Source organism: Lytechinus pictus, chromosome 7 (genome assembly GCF_037042905.1).
Source record: "Lytechinus pictus isolate F3 Inbred chromosome 7, Lp3.0, whole genome shotgun sequence".
Lineage (NCBI taxonomy): Eukaryota > Metazoa > Echinodermata > Echinoidea > Temnopleuroida > Toxopneustidae > Lytechinus > Lytechinus pictus.
In genome coordinates this window covers 6,491,529-6,518,627 of record NC_087251.1, presented here as the reverse complement: position 1 = coordinate 6,518,627, position 27,099 = coordinate 6,491,529, and the positions used below count along the sequence as shown (strand labels likewise).

General features: G+C 36.3%; 1 protein-coding gene across 5 annotated transcripts; it reads left to right on the top strand.

The window, feature by feature from the left end:
- Window positions 1-898: 898 nt before the first annotated feature.
- LOC129265080 (proton-coupled folate transporter-like) lies at window positions 899-27,018 on the top strand. Of its 5 annotated transcripts, none has more exons than XM_064101771.1 (8): window positions 914-1,013; window positions 4,734-5,147; window positions 14,316-15,266; window positions 15,665-15,919; window positions 17,665-17,748; window positions 18,332-18,488; window positions 20,207-20,259; window positions 21,149-27,018. In XM_064101771.1, exons 3-8 carry the CDS (start codon window positions 14,402-14,404, stop codon window positions 21,277-21,279), a joined length of 1,545 nt encoding a protein of 514 aa, XP_063957841.1. In that variant the 5' UTR covers window positions 914-1,013; window positions 4,734-5,147; window positions 14,316-14,401; the 3' UTR covers window positions 21,280-27,018. The 5 variants fall into 5 exon arrangements, with proteins under 5 accessions (XP_063957844.1, XP_063957841.1, XP_063957843.1 ...); XM_064101773.1 differs by having other exon boundaries at window positions 4,734-5,307; XM_064101772.1 differs by having other exon boundaries at window positions 4,734-6,481.
- The last annotated feature ends 81 nt before the right edge of the window (window positions 27,019-27,099 follow it).

Below are 27,099 nucleotides of genomic sequence, written 5' to 3'. Positions count from 1 at the left end.
GATGAGATAAAAAATGTACTTACCTCAATTTAAAGGAAAATAGATATAGCAATAAGTTAAGTTCTGAAATAATGAGGTGGTGGTGGGGGGTCAGCCCTCCCATTGATGCTGGAACGTGTAGGATATGAGCTAAATCCAGTATGTAAAGTGGAAATAGGGCGACCGAAAAGTTTTGACCCTAATAATAGAAAAAAAGATTAGTCAAATGCACACTTTGCCCCAATCATGATGGCGGACGCCATTCATTTCAGAACACTAATCAGGGCAGTATGCACCCTGGGGTGCTATTTGTCCGAAAACTTTGACAAGCAAAAAAAAAACGATCATCAGCCTAACATGATGCTGGATCCCCCCAAAAAGAAGAAGGTTATTGAAGTCATTTTGCGCTGTTCTCTTTATCACAAAATGTTGTGGGGTGCGCCTGAAACTTTTCGACCCCCCCCCCTTAATAAAGGGTCTATTTTATTTTTGTCGTGTATGATGAGCCAAAGTCTGTGCTGTGATGTGCAAACCTCTAGCTAGAGGAACGTTGTCTGAATATATATGCAGCCTCATTAAGTAGTTCCCTGTCAATGACTTAGGTACAGAAGGCCCAGTCAGAATTTCCTGTCTAAAAAAACACCATTTTTTAAATAGCTACTTTTATGTTTCGTAGCAAGTTTAATTTGTTCTAGTCTTGTGTGAAGAGTGAAAATAAACTTTTGTTGATTAAAGTTTCAATCAGGGACTGTGCCTGCAGACTAATGAGCCAATACTTTCGACTCGACAACGCCAACGGTCACGCCACAGAGCAGTGCCGTGGCCGTTCCCTGCGTGCTAGTCCTATAGGCTAGCAGGTCTCGCCGCTCGATACGTCTCGCGACGCGACGCGACAGGGCCGGCCGCCGCCGCACCCACCACCCAATTCGTGTGCACAGCAGCAGCGCAGGCATGCAGCACGCAAGATAAGCTTCCGAAAGCTAAGAGGACAAGATCTAACCTTAGTTACATGTACGGTACTTTCATAGTTGTCGGTAAGTTTAAGAAGGAGTACAAATCGATTGATTTTCTGTCAGTAATCTACTTCGTACGGTATTTGTCATGTTTGTAACCAACTGAGATTTCTTAGTCTTAGTTAGACTTAACGTTAGTTAGAAAGCTTCAGTCTCTGAGTCTGACTGTATTTAGGTTGTTCCGCTGAATACTACGTTGGCTCCACTCATCAATACGGTACATGTACGTACGGTACGTGTGCATGTGAAAGGGGATTATATTATAGTGAAATGTCAGAAATTGTTAAGGAAATCCCCAGAAACGACGGTTATTCCTGTCTTAGTCTTAGTCTATTACTATATTAGAGAGTGAGACTGTCAGTGTGTGATGATGTGAGAATCATGACAGAATGTTGTTCCTGGTGATGTATTGATACTATTCAGTCTATTGTACTTGTACTTTTGTAGGCCTAGTTAATAATATTAATATATTATAAACTGAGATTTTGTGAGAACCTAACCTGTTTATTATTATTAAGTTATTGTCATGATTGTTATTGTTAACGTTACTGTTACTGTTGAAATGATGCTGCTGGTGTTGGGATACCTCGGCCTCAGGCGAGGGTTCGTATAGGCTCCACTACACTTCACTACCGCTAGGAGTGGACGCTAGCGGTAGTGAAGTGTAGTCGATTGACCTCGCCCTCGGCAAATGAAATATGTCATATCTATTTCCGGCAGTTCGTGTTGTTGGTGTTGAATGTTATCTGCTGAACCGAGCAAATTACAGCAGCTGGTGTTGACGATCGACTATGTATAATTTCCCCATTCACCAACACCAACCCCCAGAGATTGGGAAAATCGTGATTTCAAGTTCAGTGTTTTTTGTTGATGTTCTGATGCTCACGAACAGGCGCCGAATATGATGAAACATTCCCATAAAATTAGCTTTTACTGTAGTTAAGATGAGTGCAAATCATTAGCTCATAATCATATATGGCAGTGAGTCTAAACTTTGAGTATGTCCATACTTCGCGGACGGTCATATCTAAAAAGTAGCCAATATTCTTTAAACATTACATCGTCAACGTGAAAAGTGACCTAAAATTTTCCCTTGGCTTAAGTTTCTTTAGGATGAGTTCAGTATTTATGAAAATATTGACAAAAGATTGGCAAATTTGTCTAATGTTGTAACCCGCAAGTGAAAACCCGAACCGTACCGTCCCGTATAATCCAATAATTTGCAAGCGGGACCCGCTGACCCGCCGGGTTTTAACCCGCAAGTCAATTTATCTTTGAAAAATGAAAAATATTATTTCTGCAATCCCCACACAGGCTCAAATCAGGAAAATATATGCCAACTACTAACCTAGCCTAGAGTGAATTTACGTACAATTTCGCCTTTTATTCCGGAGAGAAAATGTTTTTGGGGGTGACTTTGTACCACGAAATGGGTCCGCTCTGATCTCGAAATTGAAAGCATTACGCAATTAACTCTTCTGATTGGAGCCGCAGCTCAGCGCGCGCTAGCTAGCTAGCCCAGGCTGCCCAGCACAGATCGGCAATGTTGTTTTTCAGTCCAGGTCGGTCGACACGGCGACTCACAACAATCATAATTACAATATTCAATTCTATGGGACCTCGTCTATAAAGTAATCAAAATTGAAAAAAATACCAGGATAATGATACAGTCAATTTTTTCTTCTTGCATATCTCCATATTATTTCCTTCTGTTTTTGTATTTCTTCAAATTTTTTGTTAACTAATACAAACGTGCACGAGGGCACCCATGAACTTACGTAAACAGCCCGTGTTACTAGTGCTTAGCTAGCTTAGCTAGCTAGGCTTTTATTTATTTTTTATCTCTCTCGATCGATTGGTCAAGAGAGAGGTATTTGCAAGAAACTTGCAATCCATTGCAATCCAATTTTACATCTTCAGAAATCTTAAAGACTTTCCATCAATTGTACATCGGAAAAATTAAGAGATCTGGGCATTCAGGGTGCGGGGGCTTCAGTTTTCATCAGAAAATGTATGAAATAACGAAAAGGAGGGTTAGTTAGCCACTAGACTAGACCAGCTTAGCATGTCTTTTAAAAAGGGCAGCTAAAACTCTGACCTGACGGCACGCTCTATCAGGTCATGACCTAATTTGGTAATCCAATAAACAAACAACTGTCTCACTGCCGTGCACCGCAAATCCATCGAGCTCAAACAGCGAGCGTTGCCGTGGAAACAGGCTCGACTCGCCCCACTCCAAGTCATAAAACATTTCTTTCTCTGCCACGTGGCCTATCACTCGCTCCTTGCCAGACATGATTACGAAATGTATTCTGGCTTCTGTTTACATTCTCCGTAAACATCCCCTCCCCTCTCTCTCTCTATCTCGCCCTCTCTCTCTCTCCCCTCTCCCAGTCGTAAAACATTCCTTTCTCTGACTGCGCTGCACTGGCGCTCCTTTGAAAGAGCAACTCGATGTATTATGTCGAACCATGGAGCTATAATAGCTCTATGGTCGAACTGTCTCAGTCCTGTTCACTGTTCACAAGACAAAAATACGCCGGCATTTTTTTAAAGGAAATATCTACGTCTCTAAAAGAATCCGCCACGTAAGAAGCACATGATCCTAACTCGATTTTCATTGTTAATGTTTTTATTATGCGTCGTTACTTCTCCCTTTTTTTCGTATGACGGTCTGTGGGTTTGAGAATGAACTCGGCCCGCAACCCGCGATCGGGGGCATACCGGCAGGTTAACCCGTACCGCAACGGGTGCGGGTTACAACATTAAATTTGTCACTGTTAGTGTTAGCGCCCGTTCCAAAGAAATCTAAATTTCTCAACAAGCATCACGATATCATCATTTTGCAAGCATATATCATAAAAAATGTGGGTTAGATCAAGATGTGGTACTGACCGATTCTATAGCATTTTGCCGTCAATCTGATATAAATATCTCTCCTTTTGAGTTTGAGTTTTTGTTTAAATCGCCAAAAAAATTTGGTCCGTGAAGTGAGGTCACACTTTTTCAGAACAGATTTCCAACACAGCGTGCATTTGTTGATCGGAATAGAATTTTGAGATCGCGATAACGGCAAACCTCTTGAGCTACTTCACTTTTTCCTTTATACCGCATCTACTGGAAAAATACAGTTGTGTCTGCAGTCAAGTTTCCACGTCTATCTTGTACTGTACGTTGTCTTCCTAGCTTGGATAAATTGCTATTTGTGCTTTGCTGTGCCAATGCAGTGACTAATATTCCCATGCGTGAACATACTGCCATGCAGACCAAAACTTGTCTAGTTTTGTTTTGAAATGATTGACTGTTGATGCTGTGACTACTTCAGCAGGCAAAGAATTTCAGTCGCTCACCACTCTAACACTGAAGGTGTTTTGCCTCACACTCAACCTACTCCTTTTCAGAAAAAGCTTGTAAGGATGGCGATGGGTTGCTTGAGTGGTAGCTGATGTGAAGAACAAGTCTCTATTCACATCATCAATGCCGTGGATTATCTTATAGACTTGAATCATGTCACCTCTTCACAGTCTGTACTTGATGGAAGGTAATTTAATTGCACGTAGCCTTCTGCCATAGTCCATTTCCTTCAGGGTTGGTACTAGCTTGTTGCTCGTCGCTAGACTTTCTCAATAGCCTTCAGGTCAGAAGTATATATTGGATACCATATTCCATTCGCATATTCCAGAATTGGTCTCACAAGTGACTTATAACCTCTTGATGTTGTCTTTGTCTCTATGCACAAAGGTTCGTCGAATCGTAGCAAGCACACGGTTTGCTTTCAAGACTGCGCTGGCTACTTGGGAGTGGAATTTCAGTTGAGAGTCCATGATGACTCCCAAGTCTCTTTCCTCCGACACTCTTCCAGCACATCTCCATTTAGATGATACTGATGACGGGAATTCTGATGACCTAGATGGAGGGATCTGCACGTTGCTGTATTGAACTGAAGCTGCCACTTCTTGGACCACTCAGCTATTAAGTTGTCTAAGTCAGCTTGTAGCCTGTCACAGTCATCCTCCATTCTGATCTCTCTGAAAAGTTTGGTGTCGTCAGCGTATATCTCTACTATACTGCTTGCTACCTCAGGCAGATCGTTGATAAATACAACAGACACTGTCGGTTCGAGGACACTACCTTGAGGCACTCCACTTCTAACAGGTAACCACTGTGAAGTTTTTCCATTCATGACGACTCTCTGCCTCCGATGGGTCAAGAAGCTGTAAAGCCATTTCCCCAGACCACCTGTTATGCCATACGATCTGAGTTTGTTCATCAGTCGTTCATGGGGCATAGAATCAAAAGCTTTACAGAAATCAAGGTAGATACAATCAACTTCACGTCCTTCATCAAGAGAGCCAGTCCACAATTCCATGCCTCTTTCCATGACCAGCTCTTAATTGCAGCGCAGTAGAATATATATGGACATAGTTTCTGCGCTATATAAATCAGTATATATTATTATGACTTCAAGCAGTTGTGTGACACAAAACCTTCCCGGAAGAAATCCATGTTGTGCATCGCACAATAAATCATTCTGAATCAATTGTTTGACAATGGCGTCACGCACAAAAGATTCCATGATCTTTCCAATAACTGAAGTCAAACTTATTGGTCTGTAGTTTTCAACAGCATCCTTCTTTCCTTTGTAATGTATTAGTGTGATATTTGCATCTTTCCATGACTGTGGAAGATAACCTTCTTTCAGGGACTTTCTGAAGATAAGTGCAACAGGTATGCAAATCGTTCCAGCAGTTTCTTTGAGAACTCTTCGGTGAAATCCATCAGGCCCAGCTGATTTTGAACACTTCAGTAATTTCAGCTTGTTCTTCACAGTACTTGTGGTAATGTCCAAATCAGTTAAGAGATTACCTTTATGTCTGTGTACCAAAGTTGGGATCTGCTGCACACTTTCATCTGTAAATACACTGTTGAAAAAAAGGTTAAAGAGTTCAGCTTTGTCCTCATCATTCTCAGTAGTGATTCCTTCTTGATTTTTCATGACCCCAAAATTAGCTCTGCATTTTTGTGAGCTATTTGCATATCTCCAAAAGGCTTTGGGTTTGACTTGATATTGTCGGCAATGTCCTTTTCAAATTTCCTGCGAAGATTCCTTGTCATCTTTCGAAGTTTAATGGCTTCTCTTGATCGCAGATAGTCTACATCATCACCACTAGCTATGACAAGATCTATGTTTCTTCTTTTGTTGTCTGAGAGCTTCTTTTGTCATCCAGGCTTTCTTCTTTAGTCTAACCCCTGTGGTCTTAGGGATGTGGCGGTCTATTGCTGCTTGATAGATGATTGAGAAGAAGTTCCACGACTCATCTACATTCATGGACTCCAGTTCACTATATCAATCTATGTCAACGATGGTATCATTTATTGCCTGGTATCTTTTATGGTATCAATACATCCTCTTTTCTCAATGTTTGTGCTGCGTACAAGTTTACATCAATAAGGATACACTGATGATTGCTTAAACCTAGGCCAGGCAGGTAAGATATATTTCCAATCATTCCTTCCTCATTGGTGATCAATTTTTTGTCAATAATTATATAGTTTACGATCTTGTCGTCAATTTGATAAATATTATTATTTGAATTGGTTATAGGCGCCGCTTTTCCGACAGCGACGGCGGCGGCGTCAACATCAAATCTTAACCTAAGGTTAAGTTTTTGAAATGACATCATAACTTAGAAAGTATATGGACCTATTTCATGAAACTTGGACATAAGGTTAATCAAGTATTATTAAACATCCTGCCTGAGTTTCAGGTCACATGACTAAGGTCAAAGGTCATTTAGGGTCAATGAACTTAGACCATGTTGGGAGAATTATTTTCAAAATCTTAACCGAAGGTTAAGTTTTTGATATGACATCATAACTTAGAAAGTATATGGACCTAGTTCATGAAACTTGGGCATAAGGTTAATCAAGTAGTAGTGAACATCCTGCTCGAGTTTCAGGTCACATGACCAAGGTCAAAGGTCATTTAGGGTCAATGAACTTTGGTCAAGTTGGGGGTATTTGTTGAATTACCATTCTAACTCTGAAGTTTATTGATCTATTTCATAAAACTTGGGATATAAGAGTAATCAAGTATCACTGAACATCCCCTGTGAGTTTCAGGTCACAAAACCAAGGTCAAAGGTCAGTTAAGGTTAATAAACTTTGGCCATGTTGGGGTAATTGTTGAATTGCCATCATAACTTAGAAAGTTTATGGATAGAGTGAATGAAATGTGGACATGGGTGTAGTTGACAAGTCTTAAGTCACCGTTCAAATGTCATCTATGGTCAATGAACGTGGTATTATGTCATTATATGAATGGTGTTTTTGTGAATGATTATCTTACAGTAGTTTTCAAAGTTAGCACTGCTGCTATATTAAATCGCGTAATGCAGGCGAGACTGCCAGAGGCGTTCCACTTGTTTGAAAAATTAAATGTGAATATTTTTTGAACGGATTTTAACCTAATGAATATTTTTTTTTAATGTCTGCAAAGTTTGGACACCCTATCATAGAAATTTTCTTTCGGATTCTTGCAGTGATTTTAGCCTTTGCATTCTGTACGATAAGATTTTGGTGCAATTTCTCCCCGATTTTACTTTTGTCGTCGACACTTTCTCGCGTGAAGTTGAGATGTTCAGCAGCGCTTCGCAGAGTCATGATGTCATAGGCTATCCTCTGAACCCAGCTCGGTTCAGCAGCCTTTTCTGCTCTCAACACCAACACTGAACACCGAATTTGAACTCACCAAATCGGTGAATGTATGGTGTCAAATCTGATGTTGGTGTTGAGACAACATCAACACCAGCCACAACACTGTAGATCTAGACCTCTACTTGAAATGAGGCTGGTGTTGATGCCTTGATGGGATTAACCCTGGAAAATATGACTTGGATCTCAATCTATTTCTGGCAGTTCGTGACTTGTGTTTAGCGCTGGTGTTGAATGTCGTCTGCTGAATCGAGCATTACAGCTGGTGTTGATAATCTGCATGTACAGTAATTTGCCCATTCAACAGCACCAACCCCCGGCCAGGGATTAGGAAAAATTGTTATTTATAGTTCGTGTTGGTGTTGATGAACTGAAATTCACTAAGAGGATGAAATATCCCTGTTAAAAAGTGTTAAATAAGCATTAGCAGGTCAGGTGAGAGCAAATAATTAGAGCTATGAACATTAGTATTTTTCTTTCTGATACTTTAAGTTATTTTGACCTAAAGTTGGCTTTGCATTCTGCACGATGAGATTTTACAGAAATTTCTCCCGTACTTCACTTCACTCAAGACTATTCGCTTAAAGTTGAGATGATCAGCAGTGCAGAGGCGTGATGTTGTGAGCTTTCGATAATGCAGACAGTTTCGTTCTTCTGAACCCAGCTCATTGTTGGAGTTCAGTTCAGCAGTCTTTGCACACTCTCAACACCAGCACCTAACACTGTACTTGAAATCATCCAATGTTCCTGGTACCGTACGTAACAAAGGCTCTAGCCTAGGCCTAGACATTTGTTTTTGTGTTTGTGTCTGTGACATGTTTGACTGTGGCTGACAATTTAAGCTGAAGCATGGCATAGGTTGGAATCTAACCCAGGAATAACCTGTTTCTGGGGATTTATTTAACAATATCTTACATTTTACTATCATCCCTACTAGTGAAGTTAGTGTAGCTAATGTAGTTCTACGACTGGTTACATCCAATGCATGGTTCTTGGTCAAAAGAATGTTAAGATATGAATTATGATAAATGATGTAAACTGGAATTTGTTCTTGTGTTGTTGAATGCTGTTTGTTAAAGCCTCAATACCATTGCTTTGCCTTTGGGCACAGCGCATGACAGAAGCTAACTTTGTTGATGGGATTTTTAGGGAATCAGGGTTTCATAATCGACCTCATATAGGTCAAACTTTAAATAGGCATTTCAGAGGATTTTTAGATCTTGTGATAATAGCTTTGCAATTGATGCCATTGGAAAGAGGAACTCTTCCAGATCTCAGAACACTTTGAATTTTGAAAATTGACCCAACGAGTCATTAGTTATGCCCAATTATGTTTCGGTAATGGGACATAATATTTGACCAAAGGTCAAAGGTCATTCTTATGTTTTACTTTGTTGTGAGAATGGCACCATGAAAAACCTGACATAATATTTTCAAACTTGTGTTATTCCAAAGTTTTTTGCATTACAGCTATGAAACCTGGCAGGATGTTAGTAGATATATTATATTTTGCTTTGATGTATTTTTTGCATGGTTAAGGTCATTGATAATAAATTTATGAAATATTAAATCATAATTTTTGCATATTTTTCTATATTTTTGCCTTTCTGGTCAATTAAAGTGGAAATGTTTAGTTGAATATGCTGTGTAATGCTATTAAAAAGTACGAAAATATTTTTTTGACCACTACCTGGAATATCAGAAGTGTTATTACCTTGAACTTGACCTTGAAATATGAAATCATAATTTTTATCACATTTTCCCTCTACAGTGCGTCCCAAAAAAAAATATACACTTTTGAAATGGCTGCCAAATAAAAAATATATCACTTTGGGGGGAAAGACTTGCCTATTATGGAAGCCAATAAAGTAAACTTTCAAATGACACCAAAATGTTGGAAAACTATTCATGCTTGAACCACTGAAACAAAGGATATGAAAATTAGGCTGGGCTGGAATGAGCCTTCCAATTTCTGTCAGTTTTTGAGAGGCAAATCCTTTGGAACTTGCAAAGTTAAAGGGGAATCCAACCTTGGCCATAAAATGTTGTGTTGGGAAGGAGAAAATTAAATTAAACAGAATGGTGAAAGTCTGAAAGAAATCGGACAAGCAATAAGAAAGTTATAGCTGCTTTAAAATTGAGATCACTAATACTATGTAGATTTCAAATTGGCAACTGGGTAAGTAAATTATGACAAGGGGCAAGGACAACTTTCCAATTGGCAATGTACTTTATTATCAGGGATTTGTCGTTTTCTCCTAAGTACCCATTCCCCTGGGGCAGTAATCTAGATATAACCCAGGTAGAATATTGTTTTATGTCCTCATGAAAGAAAAATATAATTTGAAATAAAGCTTTTGGGAAAAATTACATTTTAGCCATAATATGTGTTGGAGTACATGGAAGAGTAGTCCTTGCCTTACATCACTATGACATCCCATATGCGGCCAATTTGAAGTCTCCATGGGTCCGGGGAGGGGGGGGGGCACTCGACCAAAAAAGTAGTAGGGATGTGCCGCGGGCAAGACAAAAAACGGGGGCCTTGGAGCGGGCTAATTGTAAAAAGGAGGGTCCTCGGAACGGGCTTCGGAACTATAAATGTTTGTGAAAACGGGGGTCCTTGGAACGGGTCGCCTGCATGTGAGTGCGTATTCATCCCCATGGAACAGGCATACGTGCATGCAGCTAGCCTGGCGGCCCGGGTGCGCTAGCGCAGAGGCGATAGTCAGACAGATCTCGGCGGCGGCTTTTCACCAAAGTTGTAGCAGATCAATGCGACCGGAACGGCGTAACGGAAAATATGCGAAGCTTTGGAGCGGATTTCTTTCTTCTTTTTTTCAAGATAAGAAGAAAATGATATGCTTTTGAGCGGCTTTCTTTTTTTTCTCAATGATATGCCTTGGAACGGAAATTCGAGTGTAAAAATGGGGGTCCTCTCCGCGGCACATACCCACTATGTATTATATACTGAGTGCCCCCCCCCCCCCCCCGGGCCATGGGTATAGTGATTACCAATATTTACAACTTTTAAAAAATTCATAACTTTCTTGCTGTTTGTCCAATATTGTTCAAACTTTCACCTATCAACTTGTCTGATTTTTCTTTTCCTTACAAAAACAAGTTTTTATTTGGGTTGGATTCCCGTTTAAGGGCATTGTGATAAATTAATGATCAACCAAGACCAGTTTTGGTTGTTTACCAGGTAAGCAAGTTTCATAAATTATTAAATTGAACTTTAATGCATGAGTGAACACAAATTTTTTGGGCAGCATTTCAACATTATCATGTGGATCTCAGCAATGTGTTTATGGGAGTCGGGAGAATAGGGGGTGAGATAAGACTTAAGTGGGAGAAGTAGGTTGATGGAATAAGGGTCAACAGAACATTTAGCCCCCCCCCCCTTCCTCCCTCTCTCCCACCCTCCCCTTCTGTTGAGTGACTGATTGTTATTGTCATGTACGCGTAAAGTCCAGAGCAGAATGTTGATTTAATGATAAATTCTGAATTCGGGCATCAACTTTTTCCTTTCATTCATAAATCAACAATTTATCAATGAATCGACTATTTCAATGTGCAATGTGATCAATCAAACATTCAGTTTTTCAATAAATTATTTCATAAATCATCATAATCAGTCAATTTCTTGGTAATCATTCAATGAAAAAAAATTACTATCAGCCACCGGTCACTTCACTGGCATTAAAGTTTTTGAATAGGCTTCAATCCAGGAAGTGAGACAGAGACAGGGGGAGCCGGGGAAATGGAGGTGGAGGGGGGGAGGGTACATATGACTTTTATTTGTAAAAGGACAAAAAGAAGAGGAATGCCCTTTTAACCAAGTCTTACCATATCTCGCCCTCTTGCTTGAAACAGGTACCATCACATTACTCTGACTCTCACAATCACACTGCTTAGGTCCACAAGATGAATAGGCTACACTAAAATTACAATTCCTGTTCACTCATGCATTAAATTTCAATTTTCAATTCAATTTGCCTAAGAAACAAAAACTTATCTCATTCATTAATTTAGCAAAACACCCTTAGCTTTGCAAGTTCCAAATGACTAACCACTCAAAAAACTGTTAGGCTAATTCCTGCCCAGCCTAGCCGCGAGTTTAGTCTCTCAGGAGGAGAGAAGGGGGATAGAGATGGAGGGAGGGGTTGCTAAATGTTCTGTGACCTTTATCCCATCAACGTACTTCACCTACTTAAGTCCTATCTTACCCCCTATTCTCCTGACTCTCATGAACACATTGCTGAGATCTACATGATAAAGTCAAAATGCTGCACTAAAAATTGCAATTCATGATCACTCATGCATTAAATTTCAATTTAATAACACATGAAATTTTCTCAAACAACAAACTGTCTCAATTAATCAATCTCAATTAATGTCAATTAATCATTAATTCATCACAAAACCCTCAACTTTGCAAGTTCCAAACAAAAAAACCTGAAAGAAAGTGGAAGGCTTATTCCAGCCCAGCCTAATTTTCATGCCCTTTGTTTCAGTGGGCAGTGCTCGCTCAAGCATGAAAAGTTTTCCAACTTTTTGGTGTCATTTGAAAGTTGACTTTATTTGCTTTCTATATATATAAGTCTTTCCCCCCAAAGTGATATATTTTTTATTTGGCAGCCATTTCAAAAGTGTATAGTTTTTTGGGGGGACGCACTGTATAGAGTCAGTTCAACAGGAATTTTAATGCAGATTGAGCTTTATTATGTCATTTATTAGTAGAAGCACATATATTTTTTAACCATTGGCATTGGTGGGAAATTCATGTTATAACCTTGAACAATTATGAAATATGAAATCATAATTTCATCACATTTGTCCCTTTAGTGTCAATTATACCAGAATTTTAATGCAGATTGAGCTTTATTATGTCATTTGGCAGTAATAGTAAGCACATGAATTTTTAACAATTTTTTTGTGTGGAAAATTCACATGCGTTACGGTGAACTTGATTTATGAAATATGAAATCATATATATTCTTGCTGTAAATGTAGTTTCCAACTTTCTTTCCCTATTTGATATCAATATTCAGTTGATATAAAGGGAAGTTTGATAACCTTGGAATTACTTTATTTCATTTTCAAAGACATTCATTAAATGATTGATCGACATTGTTATGAATATGATTATGAATAATATGATTATTCTCCTGTTTGAATTTGCCCCCCCCCCCCTTCTCCCCGACCCAACAAGGCCATGTCAGTCTAATAATGCAATATTTTCATATCATAGCCTTTAAGGAGCCATTGAATTCCACAAAAAAAGAAAATAATTGATAAATTCTCACTTTTATTGACAAGACTGTACTCTTCCGAAGATGTCTATTACAGCCCCACTCGTAGATTTTTGTGTTGTAAAAATATGGTGTGTTCGTTTCGGACGACATTATGAAATGTGAAATGTTCTTAAGTGTTTTTTTAGTTAGATCTAGAGGGTCACACGCACATTTTCACTCACATTTTCCCATAGTTTATATGCAGATCAGCGTTATTAAAAAAATAAATACACTCGGTAAAGTGTCAAAGATGGTAATTTTATTGATTAAAGACGGTCGATCTTGTTTAATTGCAACAGAATTGAGCATGATCCAAGGGGTGTTACGAAATCTCACTGTGGCACGATACCATTCGTCATAGGGAACAATGTATTCCAACAGTGAAATTCATTTTCAATAGATGATTTTAATGATCATTTGAACTCTTTATCGATCTTATAATTCTGTGACATCGTATTAGATTATTTTTCAATAATTTTCAAACGTGTTAGATAAAGATAATTACGTAAAAATCGTGACCCTCCAATTTTCCACCCCTCTTGATCAGTGGACGAATCCACTCGGAATATGATGATGACGTCATTATCGACTGGGGGTTCTGCCTCTGCTCGCTCGGACCGAGTAAGAAAGCGTTAAAAAAAATGACTGGGAAATCATGTTACTCTGCCGAGCATGGGAATAACTATTTTTCAATAAAAAATTGAGAAACTTCATAAATAGCAACAAATATATATGATAATACTACGTACCAAAAAATAGCAAATTCCATTGACACCTTCCGGGGGTGCCAGCTGAAGATATTCTCTCAACCATTTCACTTCTAAGACAGTGATGGACATGGCTATTTTTGGGGTATGTTAATTTTTCATGTTTTTTTCATCAGTTCTTTAAAAATTATGAGGAGGTTGACCAATCAGAACGATGCCCTAAGCCATTTGAAAACAATGCGTCACAAGTACGTCTTTCTCAGTTCATTCACAAATCGCGTGCCAAAAGCAAACCGCTCGTGAGTTTGTACAAAGTAAATGAGCTCCCATTGACTGTGCGTGGAGAGCGATCGCAGTCAACGAGAAATGTCACGTGACTGAAGTCCCTACTTTAAATAACTTGGTTAAATAAAAAGACCTAATAATTAAACTTTAAAGGTATTTTTTAAGATGATCATTGGTATAACATTAAAGTTATCAATCAAGAATTGAATCAAGAATTAGATTTAGGTAATAGCACATGTGACTAGACCGTACTGATCCGACTAGATCGTACTGAATTTGTTTGTGCTTGAAGTTGAACACTTGTTTGTGTTTTATTTTTCCAGATTGTTTCTGATTGGTCACTCAGCAATATCAGCGAGCAATGGAATGCGTTAGGTGATAACTACACAACCACCATTATTCAGTAATCATGGCAAATGCTGTAGTGAGATACCTAAAAGCTGTGACTGTTGAGCCTGTCCTCTTCCTCTTTATGTTTGGATTCTTCATCCAAGGTCCGGTCCTTCAGCTCCTCATTATACAGAAGGTGTGTCGTCTATCACACGATAGCAGTGTCTGCAGCAATAAAACAGCATTTGCTGAGATCGAGAATGATGTAGAGAGTGACTCCACGAAATGGATCCTCTATTTCAATATAGCTTCCATGGTACCAGGTGCCATCATGGCCACAATATTTGGGCCCCTTAGTGACAAGTTAGGTCGAAAGATCATCATGACGCTACCTTCCATTGGCACAACAATTGCAGCTATCAACTTCATCCTCAACTCGTTCTACATAGATTGGCCAGTGGAGACCTTACTACTGAGTGGCGTTGCAATGGGAATAACTGGTAATCTAGGAACATTTTTTGTCTCTGTAGTTAGCTATATAACAGATATTACAGACCCATCATCGCGTATGAAGCGTCTTGGTCTTTTAGAAGCAATGGTCTATATTGGAGGTACTTTGGGACTTGTTATAGGAGGTACAATGACAGAACGCTTAGGGTTTGCACCAGTCTTCTTCCTGTACCTCTTATTACATGTAACTATTCTCTTGTACATTGCAATACATTTAAAGGAATCATTACCAAAGCATGAAAGAGACTTGAAACAAAATGGTTCTGCAGGAATAGGAGCTAAGCCTCCCAACAAGGCAGTACAGTGCTGCAGCTATGTTGTGGACAGTTTTAAGAGAGCTATGTCTGTCATATTCCTGAAGCGAAAGGGCTCGAGGAGAAAGCACTTGATACTTAACGTGATGATCTCCATCACAGGAGTGATTGCTCAGTCTGGTGAGTACAATTCTTGTGTCAGGATATTGCTTCTTAATATTAATCAAATTCATTCACAAATGTGTTGATGGTTTTAAAGCTCATTTTATCATTAAAGCCTTTTGGATTATTCATTGACTGAGTATAACTGACAAAAAATGTAGTGAACAGAAATTAAGAAAAACCTAGCATTCAAGTTTATAAAAAGCAAGCCACAAAATAGACCAAGAAAAAAAAAGCCTATTGAAATTGCCAAGGCAATAGATATAATTAGAATTGGACAGTGAGTTCGGAATAAAAACTCATTGTAGAATAATCCAGACTTGCTTGAACTATGTTTCTTATGTAATATGTTTCATCCATGTAAAGGCCTTGACTAATTAATTTGAATAACTTCATACAAATTGTTATTATATTAGGTGACATGGATCTGACCATCTTATATACCAAGCATTCCCCTCTCAGCTGGCCCCCATCCACAGTGGGTGTATACCTTGCCCTTAGGACCGCCTTAAAGGGTGTGGCTCTCATCTTGGTAGTCCCTATCATAGCGAAGGTGACCAATCATAGCACACCAGACAGGGATATGATGTGGGCAGAGCTGGGTATATTATCTACCATCGCTGGTTACACCACCATGGCTGTAGCTAAGACCACTGGAGTGATGATGTCAGGTATTAAAATCCATCTTATCATTTACTAGTGAATAACCTCTCTGTTGAATTTACATAATGTGGTGCCAACCAAGACGAATTTCAATTTATGGACAATAAAAATACTTATATACTTATACATTGGGCTGCTTTTGCACATTCTGAGTTACTTTTTAACACTATGACCCATATTCTGAACTTTGGTTTGAAGAAAAATACCAGTTGTGGTAAAGATCTCAAAATGAATTCGAACAGAATCCAATAAATTAATAAAATCACCTCCCAAGTGTTATGTATAAATAAAAAATATGTGCCAAATGGCTCTAGAAAAATGTGTAATTGCTGAGAAATGAGCAAAATAAGCACGGAATTCCATAGAATGTCAGGTATTATTCGAAGCAATATTAATACACTGCCCACATGCTTTTTGTGTTAGTGATCATCAGAATTATCGGTCTTTGAAGATCAGTTTATTTCAATGTACCAAAACTAAGGTAGATTAATGAGATTTTGGTGGCATTTAACCTTGATTTTAAAGACTTTCTCATGAAATGATTGTCTGCTGCAACTACTTTCTTTTACCTTTCATTCAATCTCTGGTCTAAACCTGTGGTTTAAGTATGGAAAGCCAAATGTGACACAAACATGTTTGATTCATCAGCTCATTTGTATTCAGGTCATTCACAACTGTCTTGGAATAATAACTAAGTTAATTTTCTTCATTATTGTAGCATGGTGACAGAGCTCAGTGAACATCAGAAACTGTTGTTAATGAAAATTTTGACATTTTTGCCTTCCCATAATTATTGTAGCACAGAGTTAGAGTTAGTCCATGGTCTTAGTTAAACTGGACTTCAGAATAAAGGCTATAGGCCCGTATTCTGGAGACGGGTTCAAATTAAACCTTGGTTTAAAGTTTTGGTTTAACTATTGAGAGCCAATTGGGGCACAAATCCCTAACAATACACATCCAATTTATTAACTCAAATGAAACTCAAATTATCTGGGAATGATAACTGAAGTATACTGAGGTATTTTTGTTCAATATAAAATCAGAAGGAAACAAAATAATAAACATAAGAAATATACAATATGAAAAGAATTTTTGAATTTCTGGCTCCCATAATTTTAGCACAGAGTTAGACCATGGTCTAAGTTAAACCTGACTATGAGTATAATGTTATGATGATATTCATCAAAACTGAAATACGGCATTGTCCAATTCTCTTTTAATAAGGTCATACATGTATTACCTTACACTGTGTACATTTACCATTACTTAACTGTGATATGAGAGTTAACCAGTGGTCATGTCCTGCCACTATAATCCTCCAAAACATGGATGGTGGTTAATATTTCAACTCCAATTTGATTGAAGGCACTTTATTATTGAAACCAACTTAATCTTGAACCAATTTTACACCCCCCCCCCAAAAAAAAAAAAAAATGTGTACCAGTCTCTAAATCTGGCAATAATCATGGGATACAGCCTAAAAACACCTAGCGAGAAGTACCAGATAATGACCGATCATCCTTCAAGCTACTATAAGAAAAAAATTGATATTTTGGAAAGACAATCAGATTCACATGCAATATCTCCTATGTGCAGCAGTTTAAAATAACTTCAAATTCTTTACAAAAATAGTCTGCTGTGTGTAGATAAAGGACTTCAGTGCACCTCTATGGAATGAGGATTTAATTAATGTTCATATTATCATTTAGTTATATCAGTCTTTTTAAAGTGCATTGTCTTTGATTTGATTCAGTTTCTGTGATTGGTTGTCTGTTTGGTCTGACAAGAGCAGTACAGGGATCGATAGCAACAAGACTTGTAGAGTCAACAGAGTTTGGTAAGTAAACAAAACGCTCAATATGGACTTTAGATGGTTGAAATATACATTGTTAATATGCATTTGTCAACAGGGATAACGTACTAATGCATAATCAAACAAATTCATGAGAACATTCAATACCAAATTCATCATAAGAAATGGCCAGGGGCAAGGGAAGGATACAATAGTTTGAAAGGCCCCAAATGATCCAGATAGCACTTGCAAATTGGGATAGGCCCCCAAAATGGCTGTTCTCAATATAAGATTATGTAATTCTAAAATGATCAGAAGTACAAAAGATAGCCCCCAATCAAAAGAAATGTCAACATCTTACCTATTCCATTTCTAGTTGATGTTTCATGGAGCTAATTAAAAGTTAGACATGATCTCACAATGACTGAGTCTCAATAATATTCTATGATGCTTTTCACTATGTCAGAAAAAAGACAAATTATACACATGAAAACATCCATTGAGATGAAACATCTTCAAGTATGGTAAATATATTCAAAGAGAATGATTTAATTTTTTTCCCCAAAAAATTATCTACAGTTCCCAGGAGTGTTGTGACTGTGTATTTCTCTTTATTTATTTTGATTAGGTGCTATGTTTGCCTGTTCATCTCTGGTAGAAGCTTCAATGCTCCTGACTGGTTCATTACTCTTCAACAGTCTCTACAGAGCTACAATTGATTTCTGGCCAGGATTCTCATTCCTAGTTATGGCTCTTCTATCTTTAATCAGTCTTGTCTTTGCCATGTAAGTATACATGTTATGGCTTGATACTAACAGATGTTCAGGCCTTGAGGGATAGTAGAACATTCAGATTCTACAACCCTGTAATTAGTGCAGTCATTTAAAGTTCAACATGAAGAGTGTACATGCTATGGTAAAAGGAAATATAGATATTAGAGTCATTGACTGTGATGGAGATCTGCTCTCAGAAATTCCATGCACATTGTACATATTTTTAGAATACATACAAACATAAGACTTCATTTCAGTCCAAAATAACCAGGTGCATTCACATGTGTGGTATGAAACCAGCAATTAATATTGTGGTGAGCCATTGAAGTGCACTTGTATTTGACTGATTCCTGATATTTATAAGTATATCTAACAGTGGTCATTTTGCCTCCGACGAAGATTCTGCTAGGATCGAAAGCTTAGGCCCCTTTTTGACTTTCTAATTTACTCCATTGGCTCTCTTTTATTAGATAAGCAGTTTTCAGCAGCTTCTTTTTGCCAGTATTTTTATAGCTTAGGTTTGCAAATTTTTCACTTGATGTTTCTTGTCTTGCTTAATGTAAAATGCCTTTCCATTGGATGCTTACAAATCCACGATGAAGGGGGGGGGGGGGGGGTGGCATGCACTCACTCACACACCCTCACCCATACACAAGAAAAGAAGTTTTTTTAGTTACTTTTATCCATTTCACATGGGCAGTTTGGAAATAAAACAATTGTTTTTTATGAAACCAATGATTTCATATGTTTGAATTAGTGCATGGAGCTGATGTTATTTTATAAGTAAAGCTTTATTTCCTCAGTATTTCCTGCAAAAGTCATACACATCTTATTATTCTGTAGGCTCTTGGCTTCCTACTTTGGATATTCAAAGCCCATATGCGGCGTCTAGGGAAATTTCTTAACCTGTTATAACTCTGGAAAAAACTAGTATCTTGGTGGTCATAAACTTTGTTAATGATTACCCTTGATATGTTTTTACATGAACAAGACGGATAAACCACAATTACTTGTATACATGAAGGAGTAATAGGTTTTAGTGTTTGCATAACTGGTTTGTCTCAACCTTTAATTACACCCTGACAGATGGGTTTGGTGAAAGATCACCTATTCGTTGCTGTAACATCACTTAAAGATTAATAATCACTTGTTTCTATTGTACTGTCAAATGATTTTATAGGTGGGTTCTAAACTGTCATGCAAAATTTTTATAAAGGGGAAAATGTTTCTTTTAATATCACCATGTCACCCTTCAGAAATTGAAATCTGTTAATAATGAACATTGAAATGAATTTATATCATGAATTTCCAGAATTTTGTAAGCATACTAGGGTACTTTTTTAATCATTCAATATGTTTGTAAATTAATGATGACGTTATATGATTTCTGAAATTTTATTACTAAAACATTTATTGCACATATATCTTTTCTAAGAATGCTTTTGGTAAGTAATTTTTTTTTCTTAAATAATTACTGCTACATAAGTGTGCAATTAAGGATGTATCTATTTGCAAGAAAATAGCAGTTATGTAATGATGATACTAATATTAGCAATGATGATTCCTGTGTTGCAATATTACAAAACTGCATTATATTGCTGGTATCTAGTTTGTTTGAATTGTAAAATTTATGTTTAATGTGTGTAACAAGTATGTCATTCTAACATTATGTATTTATCCTTTTTATAGTTTTTCTTCATTAATATCTTTTTCTGTTATCACTCATTCAGATATCTGCAATATGATATGAAGAAGGATTGGTCAGAAGAGTACCAAGAAAAAGGTCAAAGTTATTTCATTTCGTTGTGTCGGTGCAGGAACGTCCTTAGCACCACACTTTTGCGCATTGCATGCACACAGAAATGCCCTTAATAGTTTGCATAAGGGTATTTCATTAATCATCAGACAACATATCATACTCTCTTCTATGTGAGGTGCGTGGAAGTGTGGTGCGAAGGGCGTTCATGCACTGACACAACGATTTGTTCTATTTTGCTCTGTTATGTTTATTCCAAAGGGTATCAAAAGCATTGTTATGAAAGTATTGATCTGTATTTTAAAAATTGTGGATTTATTATCTAAACATCAGCGGACATACAAGTTCCTTATTACAAAATACTAGGAAATATCAATTTATAGTAATGAATAGAAAGAGTATTTTATTTTTATTATCCATGGTAAGATAGGGCTGGTTTTCATTGAAAATTTATTTTACACATTTATTCTCACTTGTTTATGATTGTGAACTTAAATTAATCTTAGCTGTCATGTAAATTCCATTGCTCAACCAAGAAGATGTAATGGTGATAAGAAACAGTATTACAACTGTGGGTTCAGGAAATTACTCTTCTGACTAGATAAGATATCCATATTCTTTCCTTATTAGTTTAGCTATAGACACAAGACAATTGAATTGCCAAATTGTAATTTTTTGGAAATTATCTGATATGATTGAAAATGGCTGACGAGTCTATTTCGTATGCCATATTCCAGTTATTCTTCAATCTCAGAGATTCCTTGGATTTATGAAACATCCTAACATCCTTAACTGCTAGGAAATAAGACTTGCGATGTTATACATGTAGTTATATAATGGTTTTAGATAAGTTTGTTTTCAAGTTATGACTTTAGGATTGTAATTCTTAACCCTTTGTCTTACTGTATTTCAATAGGAGATGGTGTGGTAAAACTTCTGAATAATGAAGAGACAGATGAAGAAGATGAGATTGAGATCATAAGCCTATCAGACTTACAGAAGACCAGAGCTGGGATGGCACATAGACACGTAGAAACAGACGTATAACCCTGTGTGTACAGATGATTATAATAACTCGGGATCATGAAGGATATATTTGAAGTCTTCTCAAGTTTTTTTATAGAGATTTGTAACCATGCTTTGCACTTACAAACTAGGAATAGACCAACACGAGGTAGGAGGATCTGATGATGTAAAAAGCAACATATGACTCAGCTCCTATTATGAAGTTGATATTGTTTTTTTATATTTATACAATGACTATGGAAATACATGAGCTGAATCGAGAAATTTGTGTTAAAAGTTGTAAAGTGTAAATTCAAAAGAATATGTGAATGTTCCGATTTTAAAATTAAATTTTAATTATTCTTTTGTTTTCAGACTTGGTACAAATGTAGGTATTGCCTGTTAGAGCTATAAAATTGTTGATCTTTGTAGAACTACCCTTCTATATAATACAAAGGAATTACCAGTATTACATTGATTTGTTTTGATAATTAATATTTGGATCAATTCTGTATGTACCGCCAGTCCAGACCAATAGCCCCTTCTTTGTTGAGAAATAGGCAATATCATTTGGCCAACCTTCATTGTGAGTTATTTGATATTTTAATCTGTAAGTAATAATAGATAATAATCCTACTAGTATTGTATTCCCATTGAAACAGTTTCCTTTTTCATATTTGCGTCAGTGTCTACTGATAACAGCATTGTACAACATCACAGTTGATGTCTTTTATCAGAGTAAACATTCCATATTTGCATGCCATTTTTGAAATTTCTTTTAATAGCTTCCATCTCAATACCATTCCAATAATGTGCCATGGAATTGAACTAAAAAAAAAGATTTGAAAAATAGGGAGTGGAAAGAATTCAATGAATTTTAATTACATGATGTGCAGGTTAATATAATTTATGCATGGTATTTGTTGTGAGTTATTTGCCATTTCTTCCAATATTAGTTTAAGAGAAGTGAGTAGCATGGAAGTTTTGTTCCAAGCTTGCATTCATCCGTCCAAGTTTACTTTTTGCAACTCTTTGAGCTTCATTGAACAACATCGGTGAGAAATAAAATAAAAGTACTAAAGAACTACTTATGCTGTATGCAAACTGTCAGATATTAACATCCATCACATACATTCTGTCAAGTTCACAGAACAAGTGGATAAATTTTGAATAAAATATGAAAATTGTTTTGAGACATAATAAAGCTGACACTCAACTGTATTGGGAATGGTGTGAAATTCAATGTTTACGCTTGTATATTGGCAGATAGTACCAGGTTAATGTACTCTTTTTGTTTTAAGTATTGAATCATGGTTTGCTGATGTTAATGATATTTATTGGAAAGAAAATTTGATATATTTGCTTGTTGACCTTGCCTTCAGTAGCTTTTTTAGTTTTGATTTTGATTTCCTGTCTTGGATATTTGATAAGCAAGATTTATCCGCTCATGCTGAAAAGCAATCGGGCTATTTACAAGTTACTTCATAGCTTATAGCAATAGTGGTAATTTTATATTTGCCAATAGCCCTGAGAAGTGTTTAAAAGATATTTTTGTAAATTGTTTCTATTGGCCTTTGGCCATTTTAAAATTGAACATTTTGAGAAAAATCACATTGCGATACACATAAAGAGTCATTATCAACTTAATTTGTTTTCGAAATAGCATATAGCAGTTCATTCCTTTGTTGACTTGTATTTTTAATGAGGTGGAAGGGTGCTTATATGAAATAATTAAATACTTTGTGAATTTATCAATATCGGGTACCTGGATCGCTCTCCTGATTGCCCTTATATATTTTCTTTTTAAAAAAATACACCTTTGGGCAATTCCATAAAATACGTATGTCCGCCCCCTATATGTGGGGACCTTCATGAAATTTTCTGGTTCTCTTGACAGTCTGTAATGTTCTTAAAGGACCATGATTTGGTCAGTGTATAGAGTGAAGTAAGACTTGAAAAAAATGGGGGTCGGACATTAAATAAGGTTGATCATTTTATGGAATAGCCCCTTTTTAAAATTCATCTATTGCTGTTAAAGTTGGTAGTGCAATAGGTGTTATTGTGTCAATTCGTTATGAGGTTCATTTGATTAACTTTTCCCATTTTTTCGAAACATTTTACTCCTATATACAGTGCGTATCAAAAAAAAGTTTACACTTAGAAAAAATCCTGTAAAATTATACATTTGTAATATCCAGAAGATTTTTCCACATTTTAACATTGGTACAGATCCATTTAAGGAAATGACGATATAACTGTCGAAATATATTTCCGCTTGAGTGAGCACCACATACTTTTAAAAAGTTAGTGAAAAATGATTTGCGCAGAACTTTGAAATAGTTATGCGAATAAAAGTAGACCTTAATCACAAAGAACACGTGGTATTTAGCTAGCAAAATTGATTTGAAGATATCTTTTACCTTTTTTAACTTGTTTCCTTGTCCAAAACACTTCGAAGAGTGCATTGCGCCCCACAACACTCCCCCACACACCGAGGCCATCGTGACGATATTTGCTTTACACTGAGCTGTGATTTACATGAAATGGCTTAGGCTTGATTTTTATTTTGTTAATCATTGTCAAGCTTGGAAAAAGTGTGGAGAAACAAGTATTAAATGAAAAATTAAATGTAAACCCACTTTAAATGATAAAAACTTAGTGCTTTTGTTCAGATTTAGTTATGTCCTCAGATCCAACTGGCACGAAAAGAGTAAAGGTTGTGCTTACTAAGTGTTGAAATTTCAATTTGGGTGGCAAAATCGTTACAAAATGCTTGAATGTATCCGTTTTATTTCAATTGACTAAAAGTGCAAGGAAAATGTATGAGAAATGTTTTGCAGGGTAAGTTTGATTCGCCCTTTCCCCTTGACACAGCGTGAAAACGAGCATTTCTGCACAAACAGATTTCTGCGAGCTTTACAAAAATGGACAGTGCTCACTCAAGTGTAGCATTCTGTCAAAACTTTTACTTTCATTGGATAGATGAGACCCAAATCCAAGAATATATGTGAAAAAATTACCCACATGTTGTATATTTTTCAATTCCCAGGGCTTTTTCAAAGTGTAAACTTTTTTTTGATATGCACTGTATATATCTGAGGATCGAGTTGCATGAAAATATATTCTGCAATAATTCAATATTTTGTCTTTATATCTAACAGTATTTATGATGCTGCATGTGTCTGGTATGACTTGTCCATTTCTATTCCTGCATGCCCATATGATAAGAGTAACATCTGAAAAAAATGTGTGTGAGTTGGTAGGTGAAATTTTCAACGATAAATGTCACATTTTCCAAAGAGGTATCCTTCCACCATTCATGCTATGGCATAAGGGTGTGTGATGTCTTTACTAAAGTCAAAGGTTGATATAATGATACTCGTGAATTATCAAGAATACTTCCATGCAAGCCAGATTCATAGGCCTGTATTCTGAAGTTGGGTTTAAAGTTGTGGTTAAGTATGGATAGCCAGTTGTTACATAAATCACTAACAATAGAGATATATTTCAGCTCATTTTGCTCTTAAATCATTCATAATTGTCTAGGAAGTATAAATAGACGATTGTCTTCACCATCGATGAATCAGGAAAGAGCACAGTAAACATAAGAAACATACAACTTAGTAAAAATTTTGACCTTTTTGGCTTCCCATAATTTTAGCACAGAGTTAGACCATGGTCTTAAGTTAAACCTGACTTCAGAATACGGGCCATAGTGTATTATGTTGTTTTATATTCTCTCAAGAAGTGTGTGTATATAAAGTATATCAGTATCTATTTTCTTATTTTTTAATTGTATATCTTGAATATAAACAAAACAAGACAAATTACTTTTTGGTTTATCATAAAACCAAGTATATCATTCCTTGCTTTGATGGTAAGTTGTGTGTTTCATAATACATGCACCACCACTCAATTAGGCTTGTTGATCTTTAAATTTTTCCTAAGAAATAAGATAGCATGGGCCTCAAAGTGAAAATTTATACATTTAAGACATACAATGAATCTTAAGCACAGGAAAGAATATAAAGGATTTATCAGAAACAATGAATTTTGAGCACAGGAAAGAATATAAAGGATTTATCAGAAACAATGAATTTTGAGCACAGGAAAGAATATAAAGGATTTATCTGAAGTATTAGTGAGATCCAAGGAAAACTGGTATTTTTATGAAATTTGTAATCACTTTGAAAGAGAAACAAAGACACAGTGATAAGTGCATGATGTTGAGAGTATTCTTGTCAACCAATCTCTAATGATTAATGAGGGAATTCCATTCCAAGACATCTAAATACCTACCCAATATCCACACATTTTACCAAACATGAACCTGTGCTGCAAACCTAACCCTATAGCGTAATCTTACTTGTGCACATGTATTATGAAACACACATGTTGGTTTGATCTGTAGGCCTACCTATTATTAATGAATTGCAAATCATCTGAAATGTCTATGTATCCGTAAAATGAAACTTATTAGAATGATTATTTAGCTGGAAATGTAGTGAAAAGCAGATTATGGACATCAGATTAATTAGGCCAATTGCAGTAGTGCTGACCAATGGCTGTATAAGGCATCAATGATTTCTTCTATTCTACAACTGTAATAGTGGGTACATTGTTTGAGATGGGAAACTCGGTTCATATGATTCAGAAATATGAATCAAACTGCATTATGAAAAACTCTAGTGAAATTGGGCATTGGATAAGAAGCAATATTTTTACGATAAATTTGTAATTTGTTTTTAATCATCAAAATAAACTATTTAAGGTTTGCCTTTTAATGATTAATAATCTTCATCTGTAGATGAATTGAGAAATATGTTTTCCTAGGCTACTTGTAAGTTGTTACAGAACTTTCATGAGGTTATCAATTGGAGTGATTGGGCACAGCAATATTCTCTCATGGCAATGAGAATACAAAGTAATTAGATTTGTACTACATGTACATGTTCCTATAAGAAATGTTTGAGTTTTATTCAATTATCTAATTATTGAATAAAATTATTTACTTTTAGGTCAATGAAGTTCTTAGATTTTGTTCAGTGAAAATTTCAATGATTTTATTACAATAAAGGTTTCACTGTAAATTTTAAAAGAACACATTTGAATAAGTTATTGTTATATTTTAGGAAATTAATATCTCACAATTGTTTTAACTCAGATTCATTTTGACATTACTAATATTTAATAGAATCTTTTGTAATGTTCTTGGCCTTTTTCTATGTGCCATAATAGTATAGGGTTACCCTTTTTGATTGTTTTTCATAGGATAAATTCACAGCATGTACTTCATCATAAAACACTTGATTACTCATGAATAATCATAATTTGACACAAGCTCTTTAATGAGTTCATTTTGTAATGTTGTTGATATCTGAAATCATGTATTTGAAGGGGAGGTACACCCTGAAGTCTAGTCATTCTTGGTAAAAGCAGAAAATTATTGAATCTCTTGTGAAATAAAGACTTATTTACTTTTTTACATATATTTAATCATCACCTGCGAGCAGCTCCCCATATCATATACTATAAAGTGACATTTTGTTAGAAAAAAATATTTTACCTGTGCATTAAATATCACATTCTTTTTTTATTTTGATATGTTCCCTTATTTTTCTGCTTTTATTCAAACCTTCTTGATGTCAGAGTGAACTTCCCCTATAAGATTGAATAAAGTAGGCAAGATGCAGATATTGTGATAATATATGTCTCTTTATTTCTTGATTTGCAGCATGTAATAAAGAGATAGATTCATAGATCAGGAATTTATAAAGTAAATATGGAAATTCTGGTATCATTTTTTTCAGTTTATGGAATTTCAGAATCTTGTATTCACTTGAAATATAAAATGTGGGTGGA